At 43.4% G+C, this 27513-nt stretch overlaps 1 protein-coding gene across 1 annotated transcript in view; it reads left to right on the forward strand.

Moving 5' to 3' along the window:
* The window catches only part of EML6 (EMAP like 6), a 744128-nt gene that overhangs the window by 677848 nt on the left and 38767 nt on the right, over positions 1–27513 (forward strand). The window contains 3 exon segments of the mRNA XM_030195849.1: positions 13208–13396; positions 25152–25324; positions 27047–27209. Coding sequence (XP_030051709.1) covers positions 13208–13396; positions 25152–25324; positions 27047–27209 — 525 coding nt within the window.

Below are 27513 nucleotides of genomic sequence, written 5' to 3' on the forward strand. Positions count from 1 at the left end.
TAGGATAGGGCTGATGCCTAGCTATGGGAAGGATGGGAAGGAAGGGAAAGGCTGATGCTGGGCTATGTGGATGAATGGGGAGATAGGGGAGAGTAGGGGAGGGCTGATGCAGGGCCACTGGGATGGATGGGGGGGGGGGGGTAGGGAAAGGAAGGACTACAGGACAAATTTAAATTTTTGGTCTTTTATTTTGTAATTGATAAGGTTGGTCTGTGTTCTACCTGTGACCGAGCAGGTGAGAGATTCTGCTGGCATGTGGTTTGTGTGAGGATCTATGACTTGTCTGGCTATTCCAATGGCATGTGTATTGCTGTTGTATTCACTGCCGCCTTTTTAAAGGTACTGTTACTGGTATTCCTATTCAGAATTGGTGTTAAGGTTTGCAGCATAGGCTCTAAGAAGCTTCTTTGCAGGATATAGTGTTACTTCACAAAGTACCTGGCAGTGAAGGGATTTTGTGTTGCTATTATTGAGGTGCTATCAGAATTTGAATACATTTTTCCTATGGAAAGCTGTTAGAGGAAACATTCTAGCTATGTTCTGTATGTATCCCAAGAAAGGCTACTCATAACCTATATACATAGTGCCCACCCATGTTAGCTCTGGGCCCACCCAAAATGTCAGGTCTGGCTACGCCACTGCCACCAGCCATTGACTTAGTGGTAAAGTCTCCTGCGGTAACCGTTCGTTAATGACCTACGCACACCAAATGCCACTTGGAATGCGTCCGATACGTGCGGCAGAAAATAAAAATTATTTTTTAGCTGCGCGTATCAGACGTGCAGCAAAAATGAAATTACCACAAGAGCCACATTTGGTCCTGTTGCATGTTTTTGGTCTGTTTTCTGCACCCATTACTTATAAAGTTTTCTAGGTTCTTTTTTCGCCATTCAGCTTGTTTAAATAGTGTTCTTTGAACACTGTGCGGTAACTCCATTTTGGCGCACATTGGGCGCTCGTAGACGCTTATACGGATTAGTAAAAGGGCCCCCAAATCTGTTTATCATCCCTGAGTAAGACAGTAGATATGGAGGCAAATTTTCAAAGCACTTAGACTTATAAAGTTACAAACCAACCTCTTTGTAAGTCTAAGTGCTTTGAAAGTGATACCTGTCATCATATTTCTTGCTTTTGGGGTTTGGGCAAGGGAGAAGGGGTAGGCTACAGTTGGAGTTGTTTAGTTCAATATAAGTAATATGAACTTTATGAAAGTTGTTTGTTTTGTGATTTTCCAATAATAAAGATGGAAGTAAAAGGGAGAGGGGGTAGGTAGGGATTATGAAAGAAATATTGAACCTGTTATATAAAAGCATTGTACCAGCTGATACACAAACTTGTGCTGTCTTGGTGTAAATACAGTATTGATGTACGTATGTTTTGCTTTGTTGATAAAAAGATTTAACATAAATTTGCAACTACCATGTGGTAAAATTCCGCATTAATCTGCTGTAACTGCAAATTTTACTGTGATTTAGTAAAAAACCCAAAATGTCATTAAGTGAGATCAAATGTAATTCATTAAGTGATGATATCTACTATAATAAAAAGCAACTTCAACGTTCTAAGGACACTGACGTCACTGAAGTCAGTCAGTCTCCCAGAACGGTTCGTGGATTCATGGTGGTGAAGCCACCCCACAGACCTGTGCCCCGCCCTCGCGTCAAACGTCATGACGTCGAGGGCAGGAAAAAAAATCATCTAAACAAACGGTTCACACCCACGCAGGGGGAGTAGGAGTAGGAGCGTGTTTCCCTACTCCTCCCCCTGCCAACCCAACCGCGGAAAGGGGACGCACCTCCAAAGCTACGAAGTGCAAATGACTCCGGAGACCACTGTTCCCACATCCAACACCCCCCCCCCCCCCCCCCCGCGCACCAAACCTCAAAAAATACAAGCCCCGCCCACAGATTCGTTCACCCCCCCCCCTAAAGCTGCAACTCAACACAAGGACCTCCAGCACCCCCCCGCAACAACCCCCTCCTGAGACACCCACCTTCGCGTTGCTTTGCCGGCGGGGGACCCGAAACCCCGCCAGCACAAGCCCTGTCTGCTCACTACGGCGTCATCTTCGGCGTTCCTAGCCTGTGGAGGCAGGGCTTCTGTGCGTCTGACGTCCACGTGCATGAAGTCAGACGCACACAACTCCGCCCTGCACAGCTACCAACGATGACGCCGTAGTCAGCACACAGGACTTGTGGTGGCGGGGTTCCGGGTCCCCCGCCGCCAAACCAACGCCAAGGTGGGTGCGATGGGCACGGTGAGTCGGATGGCAGCGGCTGGATGCATCGCCGTGGGTGGGATGGTGCCGGGAGGGGGGGCATCACACCTCACAGGCAACTGCTAAATGAGGAAAACCTTGCTAGCGCCCGTTTCATTTGTGTCAGAAACGGGCCTTTTTTACTAGTGTAAAATAAAAATCTTAAATTCCATAATTATTACAACAGAAATTTCCTAAATAAAATCATTTTGAGAGAGTGACAGAACAAGACGTGAGAATTAATAATCCTGATATCATTAGGTAAAGCATTCCATTCCATAGCAGTCCAATATTAACATGCTTTTAAAATGGACATTTTTCACAGAGGGAAAACTTAGGAGAAATTGTTCACTGGAGTGTGATAGTCTCAGACTCCAGAAAAGACACTAATGTTATAATATATGCTTTAGAGAAATGCCTTTAACAATTTTAAAAAACAAAACATAATTTTAAAATAATTCTCAACTGTACGGGTAACCCAATGTAACTTCCTCAATAATAATAAAGTTCTACCATATTTAGAACTTTTAAGTATAAATTTTGCAATAGCTGCAACCTTGATAATAAATTCAGGGTCCTTTTACTAAGCAGTGTTAAGCATGCTTCCCGCGTACAAAAATATACTACCATGGGGGCACGCTCAGCGTCCTGCAGTAGTTCTGGCATGTGCGCAAGCAACTTTGGCACTAAAAAATAAAAGTGGCCATTAAGGGGTCTTTTACTAAAACTTAGCTCGAGTTATCTGCAGCAGGGCTTATTTTAGTCCTATGGGTCCTGCTGTTGATAACTCAAGCTAAGCTTTAGTAAAAGATCCCCTAATTGAGGAAATTAAAACTTGGCCATTTTACAGCTGCACTAAAGATGGTCTCAGCGTGGGGGAGGGAACCTATGCGCTAATCATAGCGCAGGCCACCTTTTAGCACAGTTTAGCAAAAGGGCTTCTCAGATTATAATCCCAAATAAAATAGTCCAGATGAGTTAAAATAAGAGCCTGTATCATGATACTAATTGTTCAGTATGAAAATATGAATTAATTTGCCTAATTCGCCACAAATTACTAAATAAAACCTTCCTCATAATGAATCTAATTTGAGTTCCATGTACAAAGCTGAAATTAAAAGCACCTCCTTGTGTAAGAAGCATCATTTATGTGTATAGACTGCACTCATATATAAATAGTGATTTCAAAAATATCCACACCACCAGAGATTTCAAGGGGCTTAGTTTGGACATGCGTTGGGCAGAACAAAAATCTACATGTGTATTCCTCATTTTACAAAGAAAATACCCATTTATGGGGAAATTTTTTCACAGCTCAAAGACACGCACAGATTTTTCAAAAGTGCCAGTTTCGACTAGAGCTTAATATGAGGGATTAAAGAAGTAATTCTTTTAAATCTCCTGTTGTTTATTTGTTAAATGGGACAGCTACACGTGAAAAGCAACGTCACTTAAAACTTGGAAGTTACAAAATCGCTGCATCCATGTAGAAGTGCCAGTTTGTGCTGCTTATTTTTTCAATATATATATTTATAAAATGGCTGCTCCTATTGTGCATACCAGCAAATACACATGCACTCCCGCATACCCTTATAGTTATTTACAAAGGCTCCATGTTTGGTGGAGCCTTTTGTAAAATACTGCTAGAACTGAGCAAGTACCAGCCTGAATATCTGAATTCCAGTTTCAGCGTTTTATGTTTAAATCATCTTTATTAAACAGATGCCAGCATTACAAGCAAAACATCAAAGATTCACAAGATCTTGTTACTCAATGCAGAACCAACAAACATTTTGAAATTTTGTTCAAACCTTTACTAACCCCCCCCCCCCCCCCCCGGCCTACCTCCCTCCCCTTCCCACCTACCCCTCCTTCCCTCCCTCCCACAGTTGGCGGAGACCACTGGTATTCATCACAGTCTCTTAGAGGCATCCTCATGGCCGATTCAACAGCTGGCTCCTCGCCCTGGGGTGCAGGGTATCCCAAAAGCGTTCCCAGACACGCTGAAAGGCTTCTCCTTCTTTGGAGGTAATGCCTTTGATATCAAAGCGTTCCAATTTAAGCAAGTCAATCATATGCGTTCTCCACATTTTGAAAGTAGGGCCCGTGGGCTGTCTCCAGCAAAGCAGTATGGCTTTCTGGCCAATCATAACAGCGCGGCGTGGGAAGCATTTAAATCCCACCAAAGCCTGTGTTCAGCATTGAAATACATTGAACAGCATCAATGCCTTCCTCTTCACTTGTTGATTCCACAGAACATTTATGTTTTGTAACAACTGTGTCCAGAATTTGCTGACCAAAGGACATTTCCAAAACATAATAGCTCAAATTTGCCGAGTTCTGATTATACTTTGGGCAATTTCCAGTGGTTCCAAAGGACGCTTGGTGTGCTCTAAGCGGTGAAATATAAAGCCTCAATGCAAATTTATATTGTGCTTCCTAATATTGTATAAAAGAGGATTGCTTTTGTATGTCCATCACAAACGTTTTAAACTGTTCCATTGTTATGTCCTCTTCCAACTCCTTGGACCATGCTTAAGCAAAGAAACTGTAGTCCAAATCCTCTGTGGAATCCAACAGGTACCTGTGGTGGAATCATAATGGTATCATTGTTTGTGCTCCTAGTGTCAGAGCTGTGTTCAAAGTGTCTTGTAAATCCTCTGTTAGGTTCTCCTAGCCCAACGCTCTAGCATAGTGCTGCAGTTGTAGGTATGCCAAAAAGTCAATGAGAGGCCAATTATGTTCGCACTGCAAGTCCATGAAGGGCTTTAATTTTCCCTCATCGACCAGTAGTTGAACCAAATATTGCACTCCCATTTGTTTCCACCGGGCAAACACTGGAGACATAGTACCTACCGGAAAATCTGGATTACGGAATACAGACAGATATGGTGAGGCGGCTGAGGAGATGCTTGCAGAGCCAACACCAGGTTGCTCTTGCTGATAGCAGGAGCGGGTTATGATGTAATGCAGTATCCGTCTTTCCTGGTATGTGTGCAGTAACCAACTAATATGTACCTTAGGCAACATTCCAACCTCCAACTGCACATCAGAAAACATTCCCAGCTTCGTGTAACAGTCATTTATATGTCTCATTGTCACAACTGTGAGGAATGATCTGGAGTAGTGAGCCCTTGGGCCGCTGCCGGGGACTGGCAGCAGCAGGTGAACCATCCAACAGGAAGCAAGACTAACAGAGAGAGACTAGTACAAGATTCAGGACTCTCAAACACGCTTGGCTGGACAGAATTCTGGAATGGACTTGACATGGCTGGACCTAGATGCAGGAACAGACTTGGCTGGGCTTGGCTGGAGCCAGATGCTGGAACGGACTTGGCTTGGCTCAGCTGGAAGTGGATGCAGGAACGGACTTGACTTGGCTGGAACCAGATGCTGGAACGGACTTGGCTTGGCTGGAACCAGATGCTGGAATGGACTTGGCTTGGCAGGAACAGGATTCAGGATACTCAAGCTGGATTCAGGATTTTCAAACAAGCTAGGCAGGAACAGGATTCAGGATACTCAAGCAGGATTCAGGATTTTCAAACAAGCTTGGCAAGAACAGGATTCAAGATACTCAAGCAGGACTCAGGATACTCAAACAAGCTTGGCAGCAACAGAAGCTGAAAGCAAAACAGGGCAGAGACAAGCAGGAAGGGGACTGGGGCTGAAGACAAACAGGGCAGACACAAGCAGGATACAAAGTTGACCCATGCAGACAAACAACAGATACACGCAAGCCAAACCACCACAAGGGTGGAGGTACACAAATTCCTACGAAAAGTAGAATCTGAGGAAAGGGGGAGTAGGAGGAGTAGGCTCTTGAACAACACTAGTAGGCGACGTAGATTAGGAACAATCTCTTCATTTAAATATACACTCGACTCAACACAGCCGTGTTTCGGCGCTACAGACGCCTTCTTCAGGAGTGATAAAGGTGATATATAAATATACGAATATTAAGCTCAAAGATAATGAAAGCAAATTGTAATCCACTGCCGATGCAGGAAAAAAAGCTCAGCGTATTCAATTGCACTTCTGTGAAGTCGTCTGTAGCGCCGAAACACGGCTGTGTTGAGTCGAGTGTATATTTAAATAAAGAGATTGTTCCTAATCTACGTCGCCTACTAGTGTTGTTCAAGAGCCTACTCCTCCTACAAACAACAGATACAAACAGGAGGGGAACCGAAGCTAGAGACAAACAGGGCAGATACAAACAGGAGGGGAACAGAAGCTAAAGACAACTAAGGTAGATACAAGCAGGAGGGGAACTGAAGCTAGAAACAAACAGGGCAGATACAAACAGGAGGAGAACTGAAGCTACAGACAAACAGGGCAGATACAAACAGGAGGGGAACTGAAGCTAAAGACAACCAGGGTAGATACAAGCAGGAGGGGAATTGAAGCTAGAAACAAACAGGAGGGGAACTGAAGCTAGAGACAAACAAGACAAGAACTAGCAGGGCTGGAACTGCAACAAGCACTCACAGATGAAAGCTCAGGTACGTAGAGCTGAACGCCAATGGCGTAAGCATAAGACCGCAGAATTACAAGAAAAGTGCAAACAGTGTAAAAAATACTATTTATCACAATTAAAGGATGCTAAAACTACGTACTTCTCAAAAGAGATAAAAGAAGCAGCCAGGTCGCAGAAAAAACTGTTTCAAATTATGAAACGTTTGACAACAATAACTAACGAAAAGAGAGAATCGCCTACTATTGACTCTGAAACTCTAGCAAAGTTCTTTAGCTCTAAAATCGAGAAACTAAGAGCCCTCTTCCCAAGGGTACCAAGGCTCGGTCATTCTGACAACTCCCCAAGTTCACAACTATTGGTACCTTGGAAGGATTTTGAAATTCCGTCTGCCGAATCATTATATACCTTGGTTGCAGGTTTATCTCCTACTTATAGTTCGTTGGATCCTATACCTTCTGCATGGTTGAAAAAACACTCGCTAGAAGTCCAGCAGTTTATGTACTCAATTGTCATGTTGAGCCTTTCTGATGGGATAGTTCCCACTATTTTGAAAGAAGCGCTAGTAAAACCTAGTCTAAAGAAAGCCTCATTGGATCCCTTATTACCTTCTAACTATAGACCAGTCTCTAATCTTCCTTTTCTATCCAAAGTTATAGAGACAGTAGTATTTAGACAGTTGCAAACTTATGTAGATTCAAAAAATTTGTTACATCCCAGACAATCGGGTTTCAGGAAAGGTCACAGTACAGAGACTATTCTGACTTCACTGTTAAGTGAAATCCATGCAAAATTAGAACTCGGTTATATTGCCCTGGTAGTTTCATTAGATTTGTCTGCGGCCTTCGACCTAATCAATCACAACTTACTCATTGATAGATTGAGTGAGATTGGTATTTCAGGGACAACTATGAAATGGTTTATATCCTTCCTAACGAATCGTTCATTTAAAGTACTTCAGCAGCAATCCTGTTCTACATCCTACAACTTATCATGTGGAGTTCCTCAGGGCTCGGTCTTATCTCCACTACTGTTCAACCTATTCATCAGTCCCCTGGCGCTCCTCATTCAAACAATGGGTATAAGTTTTTACTCATATGCAGATGATTTTTTGCTTATCCATTATGTTAGACCATCGAACATAGATCTTACACCCATTCAAATATGCTTGGATAAAGTAGCAGACTGGTTGACAACACATCAGCTGGTACTGAACCCGGATAAGACTACTACATCTTGGATAGTAGGGCAAGGCACATATCCCTCTGTGGTACCTGTGCTATTTGGTCAGAATATTCCAACAGTTAAGTCTTTTAGATATCTCGGGGTCATTATTGATTCCGCATTGACCTTTGAGGAACAAGTATCCGATGTAGTGAAAAAATCTTTCTTTCATCTGAGACGGCTTCGGTCAGTCAGAAATTCAATAAGTAAGGACTCTCTCAAAACGCTGACATCGGCATATATTACTTCACGTTTAGACTACTGTAACATTGTATATGCTGGGATTACTCAAGCAAACTTAAAGCGATTACAAAGAATTCAAAATACAGCAGCACGTATGATCTGTAGGGCCCGGAGAGATGATCGAGCAACACCTTTATTGCATCATCTGCACTGGCTCCCGGTCGAAGCAAGGATAAAGTTTAAGGCTCTTGTCCTGACACACAAAGCCTTTCACACATTAAACCCTAGCTACTTGTCGAATTTAACAATCCCCTACACCGCTATGCGAACTCTCAGATCCCTAACAGATAACAGGTTAGTCATTCCCCCTCTTACTAAGGCTAGGTGGGAATCTACACGGAGATCGGCTTTTTTCTACCTGTCACCCTCCCTTTGGAATAGCCTTCCAAAGGAGATCAGATTAGAGAAATCTTATCTCCATTACCGAAAACTTCTGAAAACCTTTCTCTTTATAAGCTACGTAGAACAGAACTTAGCATAATGAGATAAGGTCAAAAAGACAAAGAAAATGGGATAGCTTAACTGGATATTAGATTTTTAACTTGTATTGATTTATTATGTAGTTTATCTTGATTGCTGTGCTTTCCTGTCATGAATGGAATTCCTATGTCTGTTTATTTGTATATACCAATTTTTTTATATATATGTAAACCGTTCTGTTTTGCAGATGCAATAAGATACGGTATATAAATTAACATAAATAAAATAAAAAATAAATAAAAAATCTGAAGACCTCTGTTGCAAAGGCAAAGTCTGAAAGTTCCCAGGTGCTTAATAAAGGCAGTTACAGATGAGGTCACAGGTGAGGCTTGACAGCAGAAACACCAGGGCAAATCTGGAGTGCTGGAACATCAGGACTGGAATGAACTCTGGAACATGTCTGAGAAACAGAAAGAAGACAGTCCACAACAGCCATAAGGCCTGGTCACCCGGAGGCGATGTGAGTGTAGGCATGGAATACAGTCACAATTGTGACACTCATAGAACAGGCTATTGACAAATATTGTATACTGAGCAGCCCCATACCTCCCTGGGCTTTCGGCTTTTGCAATATTGCAATGGGTAGCCGAGGTCGTCTCCCTCTCCATAGAAACCCCTGGATCGCTGCATTTAGCAGTCTTTCGTCTCTCTGTTTCAGGTATAATGGCAACATTTGGAACAGGTATAACCAACGAGGGGCTAGCATCATTTTAAACCAAGCTATCCTCCTAGCAAGGGAAAATGGACCTTCCACCCACAACAGTAACATTCTCTTAGTTTCTGTTAACAAAGGCCGCACATTCATATCATACATCTGTGATGGATCCCTGGTTACATTAACTTCTAAATATTTAACTTGATGAACGGCCCACTGAAGGGGAAAATCCCCCACCCACTGTGTTTTAATGGAGTCCTTGGAAGGAAGGGCCACTGACTTATCCAAATTTAGGTGAAAACCAGACAGTGCTCCATATCAGCTAAACTGCTGCATTGCTAGTGGTAATGACCTCTGCGGCTCTTTCAATATTAAAAGCAAATCATCTGCATAAGCTAATATTTTAATTGAGTGGCCATTCACTTCCGCTCCCTGTATACTCTTCTCTGTCCGTATCATACATAACGGCTCCAGCAAAAGGAGAAACAGCAGTGGAGAAAAGGGGCATCCCTGACATGTGCCCTTGCCTATAGAAAATTCCTGTGTCTTTACACCATTTGCCAATACCGCTGCCCTAGGTAAGGAATACAATGACATAATCACTTGCAGATACCACCTCTTCAGGCCCACCCAACGCAGCACTTGAAATAGGGCCACCCTGCCCTATCGCACACTCGTTCCGCGTCTAGGCTGCAAATTAAATATGGGGTGTCAGTTTCTCCCTTGAAGCAATGCCAGTATGAGCTTTCGCACATTCAACACCGACTGTCAACACCTCTTACAAAGCCCACTTGTTGTTTTTGTATTATCTGGGGTACAAAGGCCGCTAACCTGTCTGCTAAATTTCTAGACAATATTTTTACATCAATATTGATCAGCGATATTGGACGGTATGATTCGGGCCTTATTGGCTCTCTCCCCTGTTTTGGTATCAGGCTGATCAGCGCTGTATTAGCATACGGTGGGAAGGTGTTATTCTCTATCACTGCCTCATAAAAGTCGAGTAATGGTCCCACTAATTGCACCTGCAACATTTTATAGAATTCACTCGAATAGCCATCTGCTCCCAGTGCTGAATATAATTTCAGTTTCCTAATAGTTTTTTGCACCTTTTGTGCTGAGAGTGGCAGATTAAGAGAATCTGCTGTCTCTGCCGGAAGCCTGGGCATCCCTGCCTTACAAAGGCAATTCTGTATTATCTCTCTGGATGGCATGATCCCTCCCTCTGATGCATACAGAGTGCTAAAATGCTATTTAAATAACTCTGCAATTTTCTTTTGTTGGGTCGTTATTACCCCGGTCTGATCCCTTAGCGTTGATATATAGCGCGTTTTTTAATTTTTCATTATATTTACTAGCATGCACCCGGATTTCGCTCCAAACTTTTGAAATTTATATTTGCAATACAGTAATGATCATAGTGCACTTTGCCTCCTTTCAATCTGTAGCCATGTAAAATCTCCATTTTATGTGTGTAGTTATGGATTTTCATTATAATTGCACGTGGCATCTGTCGACCATCTTGTTGGTGGCCTACTCGATGTGCTCGCTCCAAACATAATGGCCCATTGCGATCTGATATTGCAAACTGTGAGGTAAGCCATTTTTCCAGCACTGAAGACAGTGCATTATCGCTCCTCGATCAATTTTCTTGGTCCTCTATCTTCTCCATGAGTTCTTGTACTGTGTTTTGTAGTTTTATCGCCGCTGCCTCTACCAGCGTGGCGGCTTCCTCCAGTGCTGATACACGTTGTTCAAACTCACCCAGTCTTGCACCAACATCTGTTAGAGTTTTCTCAAAACTGGTTATCTGCTTAGAAAGATTGTCCAGCTTAGGCTCTATCGCATTTTCCACCGCGGCGGTCAATTGCATCAGTTGTTCAGTGGAAAAGGACTGGTTGCTATGCAGCTTTGAGCCGTCCATCTTGACCGCCGGTGAACGGACTTTTTCTTTTTCTCTTTTAGTACCTTTGCTGACCATATCTCCTGTCACTGTGGTGATATATTTGTCCATTAAGGAAGGTCTCATTGTATCATTGAATCAATTTTCGGGATGATAATTAAAAGTAAGGTTTATGCGGGAGTGGAAACCTCAGAGAGAATGTCAACACATCTTACTCCCTCAATGCAGCACGTGGTCTCCTCAACGTTTTATATAAAATAGACCACATCTAGGTATCACTAGGTATCCAGGGGGGGCGGCAGAGACCCTAGGCACGGCCCTGCGCGTGTCTTTTTAAAAGGAGGAGGGGGTAAGTGAGAGTTCAGTGTGGAATTTAAATATAAGTGTTCCAGAGAGTGGGAGCAAGAACTGTAAAGGTAGATGTCTTAGCCATATCGAATGGACTTGTAAATGTGATGGAATTACAAGTAACCGTTGTTGTGAATAACGAAGAGTCATGGTTGGTGTGTACAAAATGAGGGATTTATAGGGAAATAAAGGCAGACCAGAGTGAAAAATATGAAAAGCTAGAACCATGGTATTTTGAACATTAAATAATATGGAATGGGTAACCAGTGTTTTGTAATTAAAAGAGGGGTGGTGAAGTCAGTTTTTTTTTTTTGCTCATTGCAGTGGCGTGCCTAGTTTGGTTGCCACCCGGGGCACAGCACCCCCCCTCCTCCAGTTGTATCACCCCCCTGACCTCCCTCCTCCAAACAGTAAGAGGGTGCATTGAGGAGTAGCAAAGCCGCAGTCTACAGGCACATGGCTGTCAGGTCTGCTGGTCCCCTGCCCTAGAACAGGAAGTTGGCATCAGAGGGGGCAGGGAACTGCCAGAGCCAAACATAGTCAACAGCTGCACACCTGTAGACTGTGGCTTCGTGACTGGTCAATGCACCTCCTTAATGACTGCATTTGGGGCAGACCGCCCTGCCCGTGGTACTCCACTGGCTCCATGAATCAATTTGACTGCCATGTTTTGAGTAAGTTAAAGTCTTCTAAGTTCGTATTGTGGTATTCCATGAAGCAGAGAATTACAGTAATTTAGCCAAGATACTACTACTACTACTACTTAACATTTCTAAAGTACTACTAGGGTTACGCAGCACTGTACAATTTAACACAGAGGGACAGTCCCTGCTCAAAGAGCTTACAATCTAAAAGACAAGTGAACGGTCAGTCTGATAGGGGCAGTCAAATTGGGGCAGTCTGGATTTACTGAACGGTAAGAGTTAGGTGCCGAACGCAGCATTGAAGAGGTGGGTTTTAAGCAAAGACTTGAAGATGGGCAGGGAGGGGGCTTGGCGTACGGGCCCAGAAAGGTTGTTCCAAGCATAGGGTGAGGCGAGGCAGAATGAGCGGAGCCTGGAGTTGGCGGTGGTGGAGAAGGGTACTGAGAGGAGGGATTTGTCCTGTGAGCGGAGGTTTCGGGCGGGAACGTAAGGGGAGATGAGGGTAGAAAGGTAGTGAGGGGCAGCAGACTGAGTGCATTTGTAGGTAAGAAGGAGAAGCTTGAATTGAATGCGGTATCTGATTGGAAGCCAGTGAAGTGACCTGAGGAGAGGGGTGATATGAGTATATCGGTTCTGGCGGAATATAAGACGTGCAGCAGAGTTCTGAACAGATTGAAGGGGGGATAGATGGCTAAGTGGGAGGCCGGTGAGGAGTAAGATAATACTAAGGAATGGAGTAGTAAATGGAGAGAATTATTGTCAAAGAACGAATTAGCCACATGAATTTGATGTAGTAAGAAGAATGACTTTTTAACCGAGGAAGATATCTGTGCCTGAAAAGTGAGGCACTTATCTATTACAACGCCAAAAATCATAGTCGATTTTCTCAAATGAGTCTCCAGTCCCATATATTTTAATTTTAGTGCATTTTATTATGGTCATCACTGAGATTTTCTAAATCACACTTTGTCTTTTACAGGGCAAAATTTTAGTGGGAACCAAAGAAGGGGAAATAATTGAAGTTGGTGAGAAAAATGCTGCTTCAAATATTCTGATTAATGGCCATATGGAAGGTGAAATATGGGGTCTAGCAACACATCCTTCAAAAGATGTATTTATTACAGCAAGTCATGATGGTACAGCAGTAATATGGGACCTGGCAGCTAAAGTGAGTACAATCTGGAATCAGTTGTGATGACTTCCATACTACTAAGTACAGGTAGAAATATCTGCAACTGAAATATCCCTTGAGCAGACTCAAATTTTGTATATTTTTTCTATTTTCTTTTGTAGCATGGAATAAATGCTATGGGATGCATGTCTTTCAATATTTAAACATTTTAGCAGCTCGGGACCTTTTGCAGAACTTGCACTGATATTTCTTTCAAGCTTCTCTAATTTTATTATTAATAATCTGTTTATTCATATTTGATCATAAATCACATCAAAATCTAGTTTTTGAATTGAATTTATGAAATCTCAATAGTACTTTTTCTAGAGGTTGAAACTTTTCTTTGAAAGAAAAAGAATGTGTTTTAATGATTTTTTAAAGATGATTGTGATCTGTAGTCATGTTGTTGTGATTTTAAGTAGTGTATTTCCTGGCTAGTGCTCATTCTCTTTATTTCTGTAGGCCACACTGAACTCTCAAGGCAAGTGTGGGGTACAAACGTCCTCATGTAATATAATAATACATGCTAGTTTCTGAGAGATTTAAAAGCAAACCGTTGATGAATGGTAATACTCTAAGGGGGGCAATGATCAAATGTTTTTACACTGGTAAACATATTAAACTTCATTTTTGTATGGGTAAACATGTCTACCAGTGTAAAAACATTTGATTTTTGCCCCCTTAGAGTATTCCATTCATCAATAATTAAGTTCAATTATTGTCCCCCTTCCCACCTTACTGCTGTTTAAGTACCCACATAAAAAATGGCGGGGACAGATAACAGTAGAATTGGAATAGATGTTGAGGGGGTCTTTTAATAAAGATTAGCACGAGCTATCTGCATTAAGGTCCATAGGAATAAATGGGCCGTGTTGCAGATAACTCAAGCTAATCTTTAGTAAAAGACCCCCTGAAAGATGTCGAAACAGCATCATATATGTTGGATCCTATTCCATCTGGCTTTCTTAAAGAAGGTAAGGTTTTGGTAGCTTCTTTGTTAGTACATTTAGAACGGCACCAAAATAAATGTCCAAATAGAGACATGCAAGCCGGCAGTTAGATTACAGATACTGGGTTGCCGATGTCCAAAAGCAATGTAAAATTGCTTGTAAACATCACCATACAAAGGAAAAAAAGGATGAACTAAAGATGAGCATTTATGAATCTAACATATATCCTAGCTCGATTCCAATATTGTACGTCCACCGGAAAGCACTGTGCAGAGCTTTGACATACAGGTTCCAGGATGTACAACACAGTTCCCCCTATATGTGGTCTCATTTCACCTGTGATATGTCTGCAAAGAGAAAGCACAATTTCACTAAGGAGGAAAGCAAATTCCTATCAGTGCTGTGCATGTTGCATAGCAGTACACTGATCTGGCAAGCAAAGCTAGTCGTTGAGTTGTATCATGGGAAGCAGTAATCCTAGAGAAGCCACCCACCTGAAACAAATGGCATCTCCCAGAGTTTGGAAGGAGATCAGAGACAAAAAAAAAGCTGACCGCTGAGAATTTCCTAGAGGCCTTAGACTATCCACATGTAGATGAAAAGACAACAGTGTCAGAACAAGCTGACATCTGGAGTACACACTTAGCCAAGACCTTAGAGAAAACAGCACCACTAAAAAAGGACTTATGCCCCACTCACAAACGCTCACCTTGGTTTTCTCTAGAACTTCAGATCCTTAAACGCAAAGGATGAAAACTGGAAAGGAGATGGCGCAAATCTTACCTGGATGAAGACAGACTGAACTGTAGGAAGCACATGGCAAAGTACCGCAAAGCCTTAACAGCAACCAAAAAACAGTATTTCTCTCAATGCATTGCACAGGCTGCCAATTCAGCCAAGCAGCTGTTCAGTATAGTAAACAGCCTACTGCAACCCCCACAACAAATCCAGCCTGCCCAGTATAAACTGAACTGCAATGATTTTGCTGCATACTTTGCCAACAAAATTAAAAGTCTCCACCAGGATTTACAGGCAATCCCACCCAGTGCCCAACCAGTCAACCAGGGGTGCACAAACTCGCCCCCTTCTAACAGAGACAGATGGAACACTTTTAAGCTAATGACAGAGGAGAGCCTTGACAAAATCCTAAGAGACCTTCGACCAACTACCTGCTCCCTCGATCCCTACCCATCAAAGATTGTAAAGCAGGCAAGTATGTGCCTTATAGAAGGCGCCACAAAAATTGTGAACACCTCTCTTTCTAATGGGCAACTACCAACAGCATTAAAAAGGACAGTGGTTCACCCTCTGCTGAAGAAAAACAACCTTGACCAGGACAAACTTGAAAGTTACAGGCCAGTATCCAACATCCTGTTTCTAGGGAAACTCATAGAACAAACAGTCTGTGTTCAACTTAATGAATGGCTAGAAAAGAGTAACTGGCTAGATCCATGTCAATCTGGATTCAGACCCAGTTATGGAACAGAAATGGTCCTCATATCCCTGCTAGATGATCTTCACAGAAACCAAGACAAGGGATTCGCCTCGATGTTAGTACTGCTAGATTTCTCAGCAGCTTTTGACACTGTGGATCATGATATCTTGCTAGCACGACTGACAGGAACAGGTATCAATGGAACAGTACTTGCCTGGTTCAGATCCTATCTATCAGACAGGCAACAATCCATAATGTTTGGCAGCAACTCATCACCACCATGGACACTGAACTGCGGGGTACCACAAGGATCGATACTGTCACCTATTATGTTCAATATCTACCTCAAGCCACTAGCTAAGCTGATTAGGTCAATGGACACTCAGTTCTACATCTATGCGGATGATGTGCAGCTACTCATACCCATTGAACCTGACTTACCTACAGCCTTGAATAAATTGATTACTTACTTAACATCAATTCAAGAATGGGCTAAACACAACAAACTTTGCCTGAACCCAAGAAAAACTGAGCTTCTCTGGGTCCCTAACACGTGGATACATACCTGACATCAAAATCCCTTTTGGGAAGTATGAACTCCCCCTCAAATCACAAGTCAGGAACCTTGGAATACAGTTAGATTCAACACTTACTCTGATTCCCCAAATCCAAGCAACCTTCAAGAGCTGCTTCTACTATTTGCGACAGCTACGCTGCCTCTCTCCTTACATCGAGAAGGTAAATCTTATCCCAGTTGTGCATGCCACGGTAACATCAAGACTGGATTACTGCAATGCACTATACAATGGTCTGACTACAAAGGGCCTGCACTAGCTCCAGTTGATTCAGAATGCAGCAGCAAGACTCATAGAAGGTTGCAAGCGACGTGACCACATCACACCATTTTTGCAAAAACTTCATTGGCTACCCGTACAATACAGGGCTAAATTTAAAACTCTCTGTCTGTTATTCAAGGCCCTGAAAGGAAATGGCCCCGAGTATCTGAAGAATAGGATGATCCTCCACACACTGCTAAGGACACTAAGGTCCTCCCAAGGACTTTCACTAACTACACCCTCTCCAAAAGACATTACACAATGTGCTACCCACAAGCGAGCCTAGCCCCCACACTCTGGAATGCATTGCCTGAAAGGCTCCGCTTAACACAAGACTATCTGTACTTCAGGAAGCAGGTGAAAGCTTGACTCTTCAACCAAGCCTTTAATGGAAGAAGTAACTAACTTGTTAGTCTCACACATACAGGGCCGGTCTTAGGGCGAGGCGACCGCATAGGGCCTCGCGCTCAAGGGGGCCCCGCGCAGCATGCCTCTGCCCCGCCCCCGACCGCCCGAGTTCCAGTCCCCCTCCCTGCCAGCTCCAAGGCCCCCCTCCCAGCTCCCCACCTTCCGAGGCCTCCCTCTCCTCCCTTTGAAATGAATTTTAAAAGTTACCTCGTCGGGTTACAGGCAGCGGCAGGAGAGAAAAGCGTGCAAGCTGCTTGGCGCTTCAGGAGCCTTCCTTTCCCTTTCTCAGCTCTGCCCTCGTGGAAACAGGAAATGAGGGCGGTACCAGAGCTGAGAGAGGGAAAGGAAGGCTCCTGAAGCGCCGAGCAGCTTGCACGCTTTTCTCTCCTGCCGCTGCCTGTAACCCGACGAGGTAACTTTTAAAATTCATTTCAAAGGGAGGAGAGGGAGGCCTCGGAAGGTGGGGAGCTGGGAGGGGGGCCTTGGAGCTGGCAGGGAGGAAGGGAGGCCTTGGAGCTGGCAGGGAGGGAGGAAGGGAGGCCTTGGAGCTGGCAGGGAGGGAGGGAGGCCTTGGAGCTGGCAGGGAGGGAGGACTTGGAGCTAAGAAGGGAGGGGGGACCTGGAGCTGGGAAGGAGGGAGGGGGGCCCTGGAGCTCGGAGGGAGGGGGGATGGTCCTGGAGCTCGGAGGGGATGGCCGGCCCTGGAGCTAGGGTGGGGGTGGAGTTGGGGTGGGGCCCCATCAAATTGGTCTGCACAGGGCCCCGCACTTGCTAAGACCGGCCCTGCATACACACACACAAAGATTAACTCGGACTACACATACTGCAGAGGGACATGTTTATCCACTCCTACTGTAGCTGAGATGATATTTAACCATCTCTCTGACCTCATGTGCAACTTTCTTCAAATCAATCACCTTACTTTCTAATTCTTCCTACTTTCTTACTCACCTACAGTGGGGGAAATAAGTATTTGATCCCTTGCTGATTTTGTAAGTTTGCCCACTGACAAAGACATGAGCAGCCCATAATTGAAGGGTAGGTTATTGGTAACAGTGAGAGATAGCACATCACAAATTAAATCCGGAAAATCACATTGTGGAAAGTATATGAATTTATTTGCATTCTGCAGAGGGAAATAAGTATTTGATCCCCCACCAACCAGTAAGAGATCTGGCCCCTACAGACCAGGTAGATGCTCCAAATCAACTCGTTACCTGCATGACAGACAGCTGTCGGCAATGGTCACCTGTATGAAAGACACCTGTCCACAGACTCAGTGAATCAGTCAGACTCTAACCTCTACAAAATGGCCAAGAGCAAGGAGCTGTCTAAGGATGTCAGGGACAAGATCATACACCTGCACAAGGCTGGAATGGGCTACAAAACCATCAGTAAGACGCTGGGCGAGAAGGAGACAACTGTTGGTGCCATAGTAAGAAAATGGAAGAAGTACAAAATGACTGTCAATCGACAAAGATCTGGGGCTCCACGCAAAATCTCACCTCGTGGGGTATCCTTGATCATGAGGGAAGGTTAGAAATCAGCCTACAACTACAAGGGGGGAACTTGTCAATGATCTCAAGGCAGCTGGGACCACTGTCACCACGAAAACCATTGGTAACACATTACGACATAACGGATTGCAATCCTGCAGTGCCCGCAAGGTCCCCCTGCTCCGGAAGGCACATGTGACGGCCCGTCTGAAGTTTGCCAGTGAACACCTGGATGATGCCGAGAGTGATTGGGAGAAGGTGCTGTGGTCAGATGAGACAAAAATTGAGCTCTTTGGCATGAACTCAACTCGCCGTGTTTGGAGGAAGAGAAATGCTGCCTATGACCCAAAGAACACCGTCCCCACTATCAAGCATGGAGGCGGAAATGTTATGTTTTGGGGGTGTTTCTCTGCTAAGGGCACAGGACTACTTCACCGCATCAATGGGAGAATGGATGGGGCCATGTACCGTACAATTCTGAGTGACAACCTCCTTCCCTCCGCCAGGGCCTTAAAAATGGGTCGTGGCTGGGTCTTCCAGCACGACAATGACCCAAAACATACAGCCAAGGCAACAAAGGAGTGGCTCAGGAAGAAGCACATTAGGGTCATGGAGTGGCCTAGCCAGTCACCAGACCTTAATCCCATTGAAAACTTATGGAGGGAGCTGAAGCTGCGAGTTGCCAAGCGACAGCCAGAACTCTTAATGATTTAGAGATGATCTGCAAAGAGGAGTGGACCAAAATTCCTCCTGACATGTGTGCAAACCTCATCATCAACTACAGAAGACGTCTGACCGCTGTGCTTGCCAACAAGGGTTTTGCCACCAAGTATTAGGTCTTGTTTGCCAGAGGGATTAAATACTTATTTCCCTCTGCAGAATGCAAATAAATTCATATACTTTCCACAATGTGATTTTCCGGATTTAATTTGTGATGTGCTATCTCTCACTGTTACCAATAACCTACCCTTCAATTATGGGCTGCTCATGTCTTTGTCAGTGGGCAAACTTACAAAATCAGCAAGGGATCAAATACTTATTTCCCCCACTGTATATGTTACAACTTTGCCTTACCCTTCACTACCAATTATAATGTTCTATTACGTATTGTGTAGTCATTGCAAGTAGTATACCATGCCATACTTTGTATTGTTACTTGAGTATTTTTACTGCTGTAATTGCCTATTGCTCATGTTTGATCTGTTCTTACTGTACACCGCCTTGAGTGAATTCCTTTAAAAAGGTGGTAAATAAATACTAAAAAATAAAATAATAAATTATGCGGTCTTGCAGAGTAGAAAGAGTCCTCCTTGGTGTCTGCAGTGGGAGTACCTGGAACAAGTACAGGAGACGGGGTAATATGTTCATTTTAATCGTGGCTATTCTACCAACCAGGACAAGGTCAGATCCCCCACCCCCACCCCATCTCTCCAGGTCCTGGACTAGTGCTCTAAGCACACCTGATTTGCGGAATACAAATCTGAGAAACGCGGGGCAACATGACTCCCAAGTAACGGATTCTTTTTGCTGCCCAATGAAATGAAAATGAGTCCTGTAGTGTACCCACTAACCTTGATGGCAAAGTGACATTAAGGGCCGCTGACTTAGTCATGTTAATTTTGAATCCAGATACCACTGAATAGTCATCTACAGTGCACAAGAGATTTGGGAATTAGGTAATCGGACGCGTTACAGTTAACAACACATCGTCGGCAAAGAGTGCCATTTTGCGCTCTCTCTCCCCTATATTAACACCTGATATATCTGGGTTTGCACGTACATTTGCCACAAAGGGCTCCATTACCACTGCAAAAAGCAGTGGGGACAGCGAGCATCCCTGGTGAGTAATGTAAACATCTCAGAATTCCCCCCATTGATTTGCACACAGGCCTTAGGAGAGCTATAAAAAGCCCTAATCCACCCACAGAACAAAGGCGCTATCCCAAACTCTTCCAAAACCCGATACAGGAAAGGCCAATGCACCCTATCAAGAGCCTTCTCTGCATCCAGACCTAGTAGGCACATCGACACCCGGTCTCTTCTGGTCAGATACATTAAGTCCACTACTCGTCTAATATTGTCCATGGCTTGCCTCTAAGGCACAAAACCCAACTGGTCTGGGTGTATAAGAGTTGGTAAGATAGCTGATAAACGATTTGCTAAAACGTTTGCTAAAAGTTTAACATCAGCAGTCAAAATGGATATAGGGCGATATGAGGCACATTCAGTATGATCTTTGTCTGGTTTTGGTAATACAGCAATCCAGGCCGCCACCATCGAAGGGATAGTAGCCCTCTAGTTCTAATTTGATTAAGTAAATCTTTATGCAGTGGCACAAATTCTAAAGCAAATTTCTTATAGAACTCATTAGGAAGTCCGTCAAGACCAGGTGATTTGTGAGAGGGTAGTCCCTTAATAACTTTTTGAATCTCTATTGGCATTATCATTTTATCCAATTCAGCTACCTAGACTGGGTTAAGTGTTGGCAGATTACTAGCTGTCAAATATTCATTGATAGCTTCTGGTGTTGGACAAATCTCCTGCAAGTATAGTGTTTGATAGAATTGTTTAAACTGCCTACGTATCTGAGAGGTTGTATTAAGTAGGCCCCCCTTACCATCCCGAACTTGCACAATTGTGCGGTCCACCTTTTGTTTATGCAACCTTATGGGAAGAGTACGCCCATCTTTATTGGTAAATTCAAATGCGCATACCTTCTGTCTAGCTTGCAGCATGCTCAATTGTTCTGAGTAAATAGCATCCAGCTGAAGCCGCAAATCACGCAGCTCTTGCATTATTTGGGGAGACTGTTTTGCCTTATGACTTGCTTCTAGACATTTAATTATATCCAAACACTTTGCCAGCCGCACTCTCTGGTGACGAGCCTGCCTACTGGCTACTTGTAGGAAATATCCTCTAGATACCGCTTTCATGGCATCCCATACTACATTTAAAGAGGGGCCTGAATTAATATTAATTTCCAGGTATTCTTTTAGCACATTTGTATTACCTTCTACCACCTCCATATCCTGCAGGACGCCCACATTCATGGTCCATCTTTTGTCCTGGACCTACAGCCTAATAGACGGCAAGGAGGCCCACGCCGGCACATGGTCTGATATGGTTATACTACCAATACCCACCTCCGGACCCATCTCAGCCAACTTAGTATCCAGAAAAATGTGATCAATACGTGAATAGGAGTCATGAATGTGAGAGTACATAAGAATTGCCACCACCCTGCCTTTAATATTGTATTTTCCCTCGAGTCGCGGCGCCAGCATTGAAAGCAGCAGGCCGGGCTCGGCTCCAGCCTTCCCTTGCATGGTTCCGCCCTTGCAGAAACAGGAAATACATCAGAAGAGGGCGGAACCATGTGAGGGAAGGCTGGAGCTGAGCCGAGCCTGCTGCTTTCAATGCCGGTGCCGCGACTCGAGGGAAAATACAATATTTAAAGGCAGGGCGGTGGCAGGAAGGAAACGAGGGCTATCGGGGAGCTGAGGGCAGACAGGAGATGATGGGTGAATGGGGGATTGGGAATCGGGGGGGAGGCTGGAAGAAGGCAGGAAATGTCTGGCGTTGAATAGGGGAGGGGCTAGAAGGGAGATGGTTGACATGGGCTGCTGGGGGGGAGGCTGGAAGGAGATGGTTAACATGGGTGGATGGAGGGGAGGGCAGGGGGGAGAGAGGGTTGCTGGACATGGGTGGGTGGTGGGCAGGGGAGAGGAGAGTTGCTGGACATGGGTGGATGGAAGGGAGGGCGGGGGGAGAGGAGGGTTGCTGGACATGGGTGGATGGATGGAGGGGAGGGCAGGGGGAAGAGGAGGGTTGCTGGACATGAGTGGATGGAGGGGAGGGCAGGGGAGAGGAAGGTTGCTGGACATGAATGGAGGAAAGGAAAGGGAGAGAGAAGAAATGCTGGACATGGATGGAGGGGAGGGAAGAGTGAGGAAGGAGATGAAATGAGGGAAAAGGAAGAGAGGAGAAAAACTGCACATGGATGAAGAAAGGCAAAAACTGGATCCACTGGACAGTCAAGTCTGCGGAGGACCCAGCTTTTACTTAACGGATGTAGGGCAAGAAATGAAGAAGAAAGGTGGAAAGTAAAGAAATAAATGGAAAGGAAGCCCTGGAAACGGAGTTAAGAGGACAGATAGCAGCAGAATCAGATACTGGGCCAGCATGATCAGGAAAAACAAAGCTAGAAAAAAAATCATTTTATTTTCATTACAGTGTTTGGAATATGTCCACTTTGAGAATCAGGTGCTCAACATTAAAAGTTTATATTTATTTATTTACTTATTTATGGCATTTTATCCCACTTTAAACATGAATTAGATTGGAACCTGGGATCATTTTAATTTTTTTTTCCTGGAGTAGTGCATTGCCCCTCCCCCCAGGCCCACTCCCCGGCTATAGCCAGCTCTGCAATGTGGGGGGGGGGGGGGGACACAGAGGTGGACGGGGGGGGGGGGGGGGTGCAGAGGTGGACCGGGGAGAGAGCCTGTTAAACATTTACCAGCCTACCAGTGGAGGTAGCTCACAAGTGGCAGCATTCCTTTAAATGGGATTCAGCTGCCACAGGTTGCTGAATCCCACAGGAAATCAAAATGTGGTAAAGGTGATCTTTTACTACACTTTGATAACTTTCCCCCTTAATGTGAGTGAAATGTTTTTAAGTTGTGCAAATCACTTTGAAAATTGCCCTCTGTCCAAATCCAAAATGGTTGGGGGGAGGGTTCAGTTATTTTTGTGATTCTTTAAGCTGTTCCACCAAGAATAGCAGAAATTTAACAGATGCCAAGGGAAAAGGAGGACATAAAGTATGCACAACTAAACAAGAAGAAAAAGTGTAAGTCAAGCATCCTTCCATTTCCTTACAAGTTGAAACCAGAAACATTTATCATACAAATCACAGAATAAATATAAAATACCTTCCGCCAGGGATCTCCATGGTAACATCAGCCATGGGACCTTCCACACCCTGCATCATCCCCACAGAACTTTTCCATTGTCAAAATGCAAGATTTTGTTATACGCGTTCTTTGCTCTAATAAACAATAGGCAGAATGGGCATGCATCTGTGAGTTATGTAATGGCTTATACTATCAACAAAAGGATATTCACACGTTTATAAAAGATACATGTTTATTTACAACATCTAGATTTCATACACATAACCAACAAAATATTTTCCTTTATGGTGCAATGTGTGACCATGTATTGGAATTTCCTTGTCAAAAAGGGCCAAATATACTGTACTAATGAAAATATTATTTTTTTTGCTTTCTTAATTATATGGCACCCTAAACCAAAGCACCATACAACAAATTATATACAAGTATAATGAATCCCTTCCCAAAAGAGCTTACAATTAAGTGGACAACTTGAGACAATGGGAGATAAATTGATTGATCTACCTAAAGTCAAAGTCACAGTGAACGCCCTTTCTGCCACGCCTCACCCTATGCTTGGAATAAACTCCCTGAGCCCATATGTCAAGCCCCCTCCCTGCCCATCTTCAAATCCTTACTCAAAGCCCACCTCTTCAATGTCGCCTTCGGCACATAACCATTATACCTCCATTGAGGAAATCTAGACTACCCCAACTTGACATTTCGTCCTTTAGATTGTAAGCTCCTTTGAGCAGGGACTGTCCTTCTTTGTTAAACTGTACAGCGCTGCGTAACCCTAGTAGCGCTCTAGAAATGTTAAGTAGTAGTAGTAGTAGAAGTGGAATTTTAATTTCAATTTTCAGATTCCTACTTCACTAGATGACTCCCCCTCTATATTTACTAATAGTAAGCCTTCATTTTTGTATTATGCACTGATCAATATGCTAATGGAATGAAAAAAGCTGAAACTGGAGGGACCTCAACAATATACATCTTGTGGTAAAATTTTCAGACCTGTATCTTGTAAGTAGTTCATGAGTATTTTTCCAAAACAATTTTTGTAGTTTAGTATATAAAATGCTGCACTAAAATCTAACAAAATCTCACAACACTGAGAGGCAGATGATTTTTTGTTCACATATTTTTCTGAAGCCTGGCCAGTGCTTAGTAGTATTATATGTGGCCCTACTCAAAACATCACTAAATGGTTAAGCTTCCTGAGCACAGCACTAATCACTTTAAATCTCAGAATTGCTTCAGATTCTTGAACTGCTCAGCAGGTGAAGTACAATTTTCCAGTGGCCTAATGAATAGAAGACTTGAACCCAGTAGCAGGCGTATACCTCTGGTTGCTTTTAGGTATGGACATTTAGTGATCCCTCCCTTCCCAAAATTGTGGCTCATCTCCAAGGGCCACTCTTTGAAGTTGTAGCCAGCTCCTCAAAATCACAATTGCACTTAAGTGGTCACAGCTGCAGGGTCAGATTTAACCATCTGAGAGCAGCCCCACACTCCTAAGGCAGCCGCTCATAGGCAGTTGCCTACTTTTCTGATTGAGAAGTCCTTCCCTGCCTGAATCTGAATGGCTGGCAGCAGTGCTAGCAAGCCACAAGCCCCTCTTTCAACAGCTAGCAACAGTTTTGTTCAATTAAGGAGATAATTTTACATAATACAGTTGTCTCAAATGTTAATAAATATATATATATTTTTATTTATTTATTTTATTTTACAGAAACTGCTGAACAAAGTCAGTTTAGGGCATGCTGCATGCTGTGCTGCCTACAGCCCTAATGGTGAGATGGTCACTATTGGTATGAAAAATGGAGAATTTGTCATCTTTCTTGTAGTGTCTCTTAAAGTTTGGGGCAAGAAGAGGGACCGAAAATCAGTGATCCAGGATATCAGGTATTGTGGAACATAATTATAACTGGATGATTGAGAGAGAGTGTACAAGAATTATTTGAAAAGTTGGATATCATTTCAGATCAGTTTTGGTTGGACATTTCTTGTGGTAGATGATTTTTCACTCATTTCAGGGTAAAAGACTGTAATTGCCTCACAGAGATTTTTATTGTATTCCAATCCCCCCTGCCCCCAACATCAACACATCTAAATCCCTGGTGGTCTAGTGTGCATTCTTCCTTCCCCCACCTGGCTGTAAAAGGAACCTCCCTGATGTGTAGTGGCACCCCCTTGACCCCTTTTCCAAGGCAGAGCATTGCCCACATACTGTTGCTCGAGCACCATTATCTTCAAATCAGCCATCAAATCTTGGCCTTTTGAAAGGGCCTTTCCAGGTCGTCACTAGAAGAGGTTCCATGATTGTCTCCTTTATTGTCCTATCCCCCTTACACTGTCATTTCTCCCTATTGCCCTGTATGCCCTTCTTCATCTTGCTACTTCCTAACCCACTTGGGTATGAATGCGTTACTGTCCTGTCACGTGAATTGTAGCTCCTTTCCTAATCTTTATTGAACTTAGCCCGTAAATTGCTTGGTTCATCTTTTTGGGTAAAGCGATATTGCAAATTTTAATAAAGTAATGTAAAATGGCAGTGCCCTGCCCCGCATGGTGCATTCTGTGATGCACTGCGTGGGGCCAGCCTACTATAGAAAGGAGAAATATGTATGTGAAAATTTCATATGGATAATCATAGATCAACTTCTATAAATGGCGCTGAAAAATTGGCAATGAAAGAAAAATGAGCTAAGTGCTATTTTATAAATGGCACTCAGTGTTAAGTGTCTTTTCTAGAATAGTGTTTAGTGCCAGGATTTGTGCCTGTAGTGTAAATTCTTGTGCCTAAATTAGGTGCAAAGCCCCCCTTATTCTATATAACAGCGCACATAAATCGGAGAAATGCCCCTGACCCTCCCATGGCCATGCCCCCTTTGTTATGCATGGATCCTGGTGCCTAAAAATGCACACTTAAATTTCAATTAATGCCAATAATTGTTAGGGCCCAGTTTTCAGCGTTATTCAGTTAAATTGCACATTGTGCAAATCCATAGTATGACTACACCTTGAGTCTTCTGTGAAGTTCTGATTGCCTGATCTCAAAAATGATAGAACTAGAAATGGTTCAGAAATGGGTAACCAAAATGATATAAGATAATGATAAATGATAATGCGTGCCTAATTGTTTCATTGGTATTATGTTGAAATCGTATCATATCTATGTTATTTGAATGTTCTTCCATTCTGTCTTATGGTATCTGGATAATGCTGGGACTGACCACTGTATCCAGATACTCATCATTAGCCAGTAGCATGGTAGCAGAGCTGAATAGAACCCCGAACCAAAAAAGTGGAGGAAGCCATCCAAAATGTTCAGGATGACCAAAGTTTATCCTCCAAAGTAAATGCTGATAAAATGACCCAACATGGACTGTGGTTTGACAAACACTGTCTTCATTAGGAGTATCTTTCAAATCAGCAAGCAGTGTGTAGTGATATTCAGATTGTCATAACCAGCATGTTTATATGAGGTGCAGCAAGACCAAGAGCTCCACAAGACAATATCCAGACTATATTAATGCTGACTAGGGTATTTAAATTTTGACCCATGTATTTCCAGGATGATTGGTTCTTGTTAATTTTGTTAACTCTTTTGATTTTGTTTTTCAGAATCAGCCCAGATAATACATTTTTGGCAGTGGGTTCAGCTGAAAATACAGTTGATTTTTATGACCTTAGCCAAGGTCCAACGTTAAACCGCATAGGCTACTGCAAAGACATTCCAAGTTTTGTTATTCAGATGGATTTTTCATCCAACAGTAAATATATTCAGGTATAGTTTACGTTTAAAGGAGAATGTGCTGAAGATGGCATAGTACCATCAAAGGTAGATAAGTTAAGTATAAGTGTGGCAAACTGCTCTCCAAAGTAGGAAAACAACATTAGGGGTCAAATATGCCATACTAAGAGCTAAAATGACAATGTTCAGTGTTTCAAATTGAAACTAAAGGCAACACAACTTGAGAGGATAATTTTATAAACCATTTTCATTCCTAAACACTATTTTATGCACTTAAATGGGCTGTTATAAAATTAGGTCAAATCAGCATGTACTTTTACAGTAGGCATCCTCAGAG

This window comes from Microcaecilia unicolor, chromosome 3 (assembly GCF_901765095.1).
Source record: "Microcaecilia unicolor chromosome 3, aMicUni1.1, whole genome shotgun sequence".
Lineage (NCBI taxonomy): Eukaryota > Metazoa > Chordata > Amphibia > Gymnophiona > Siphonopidae > Microcaecilia > Microcaecilia unicolor.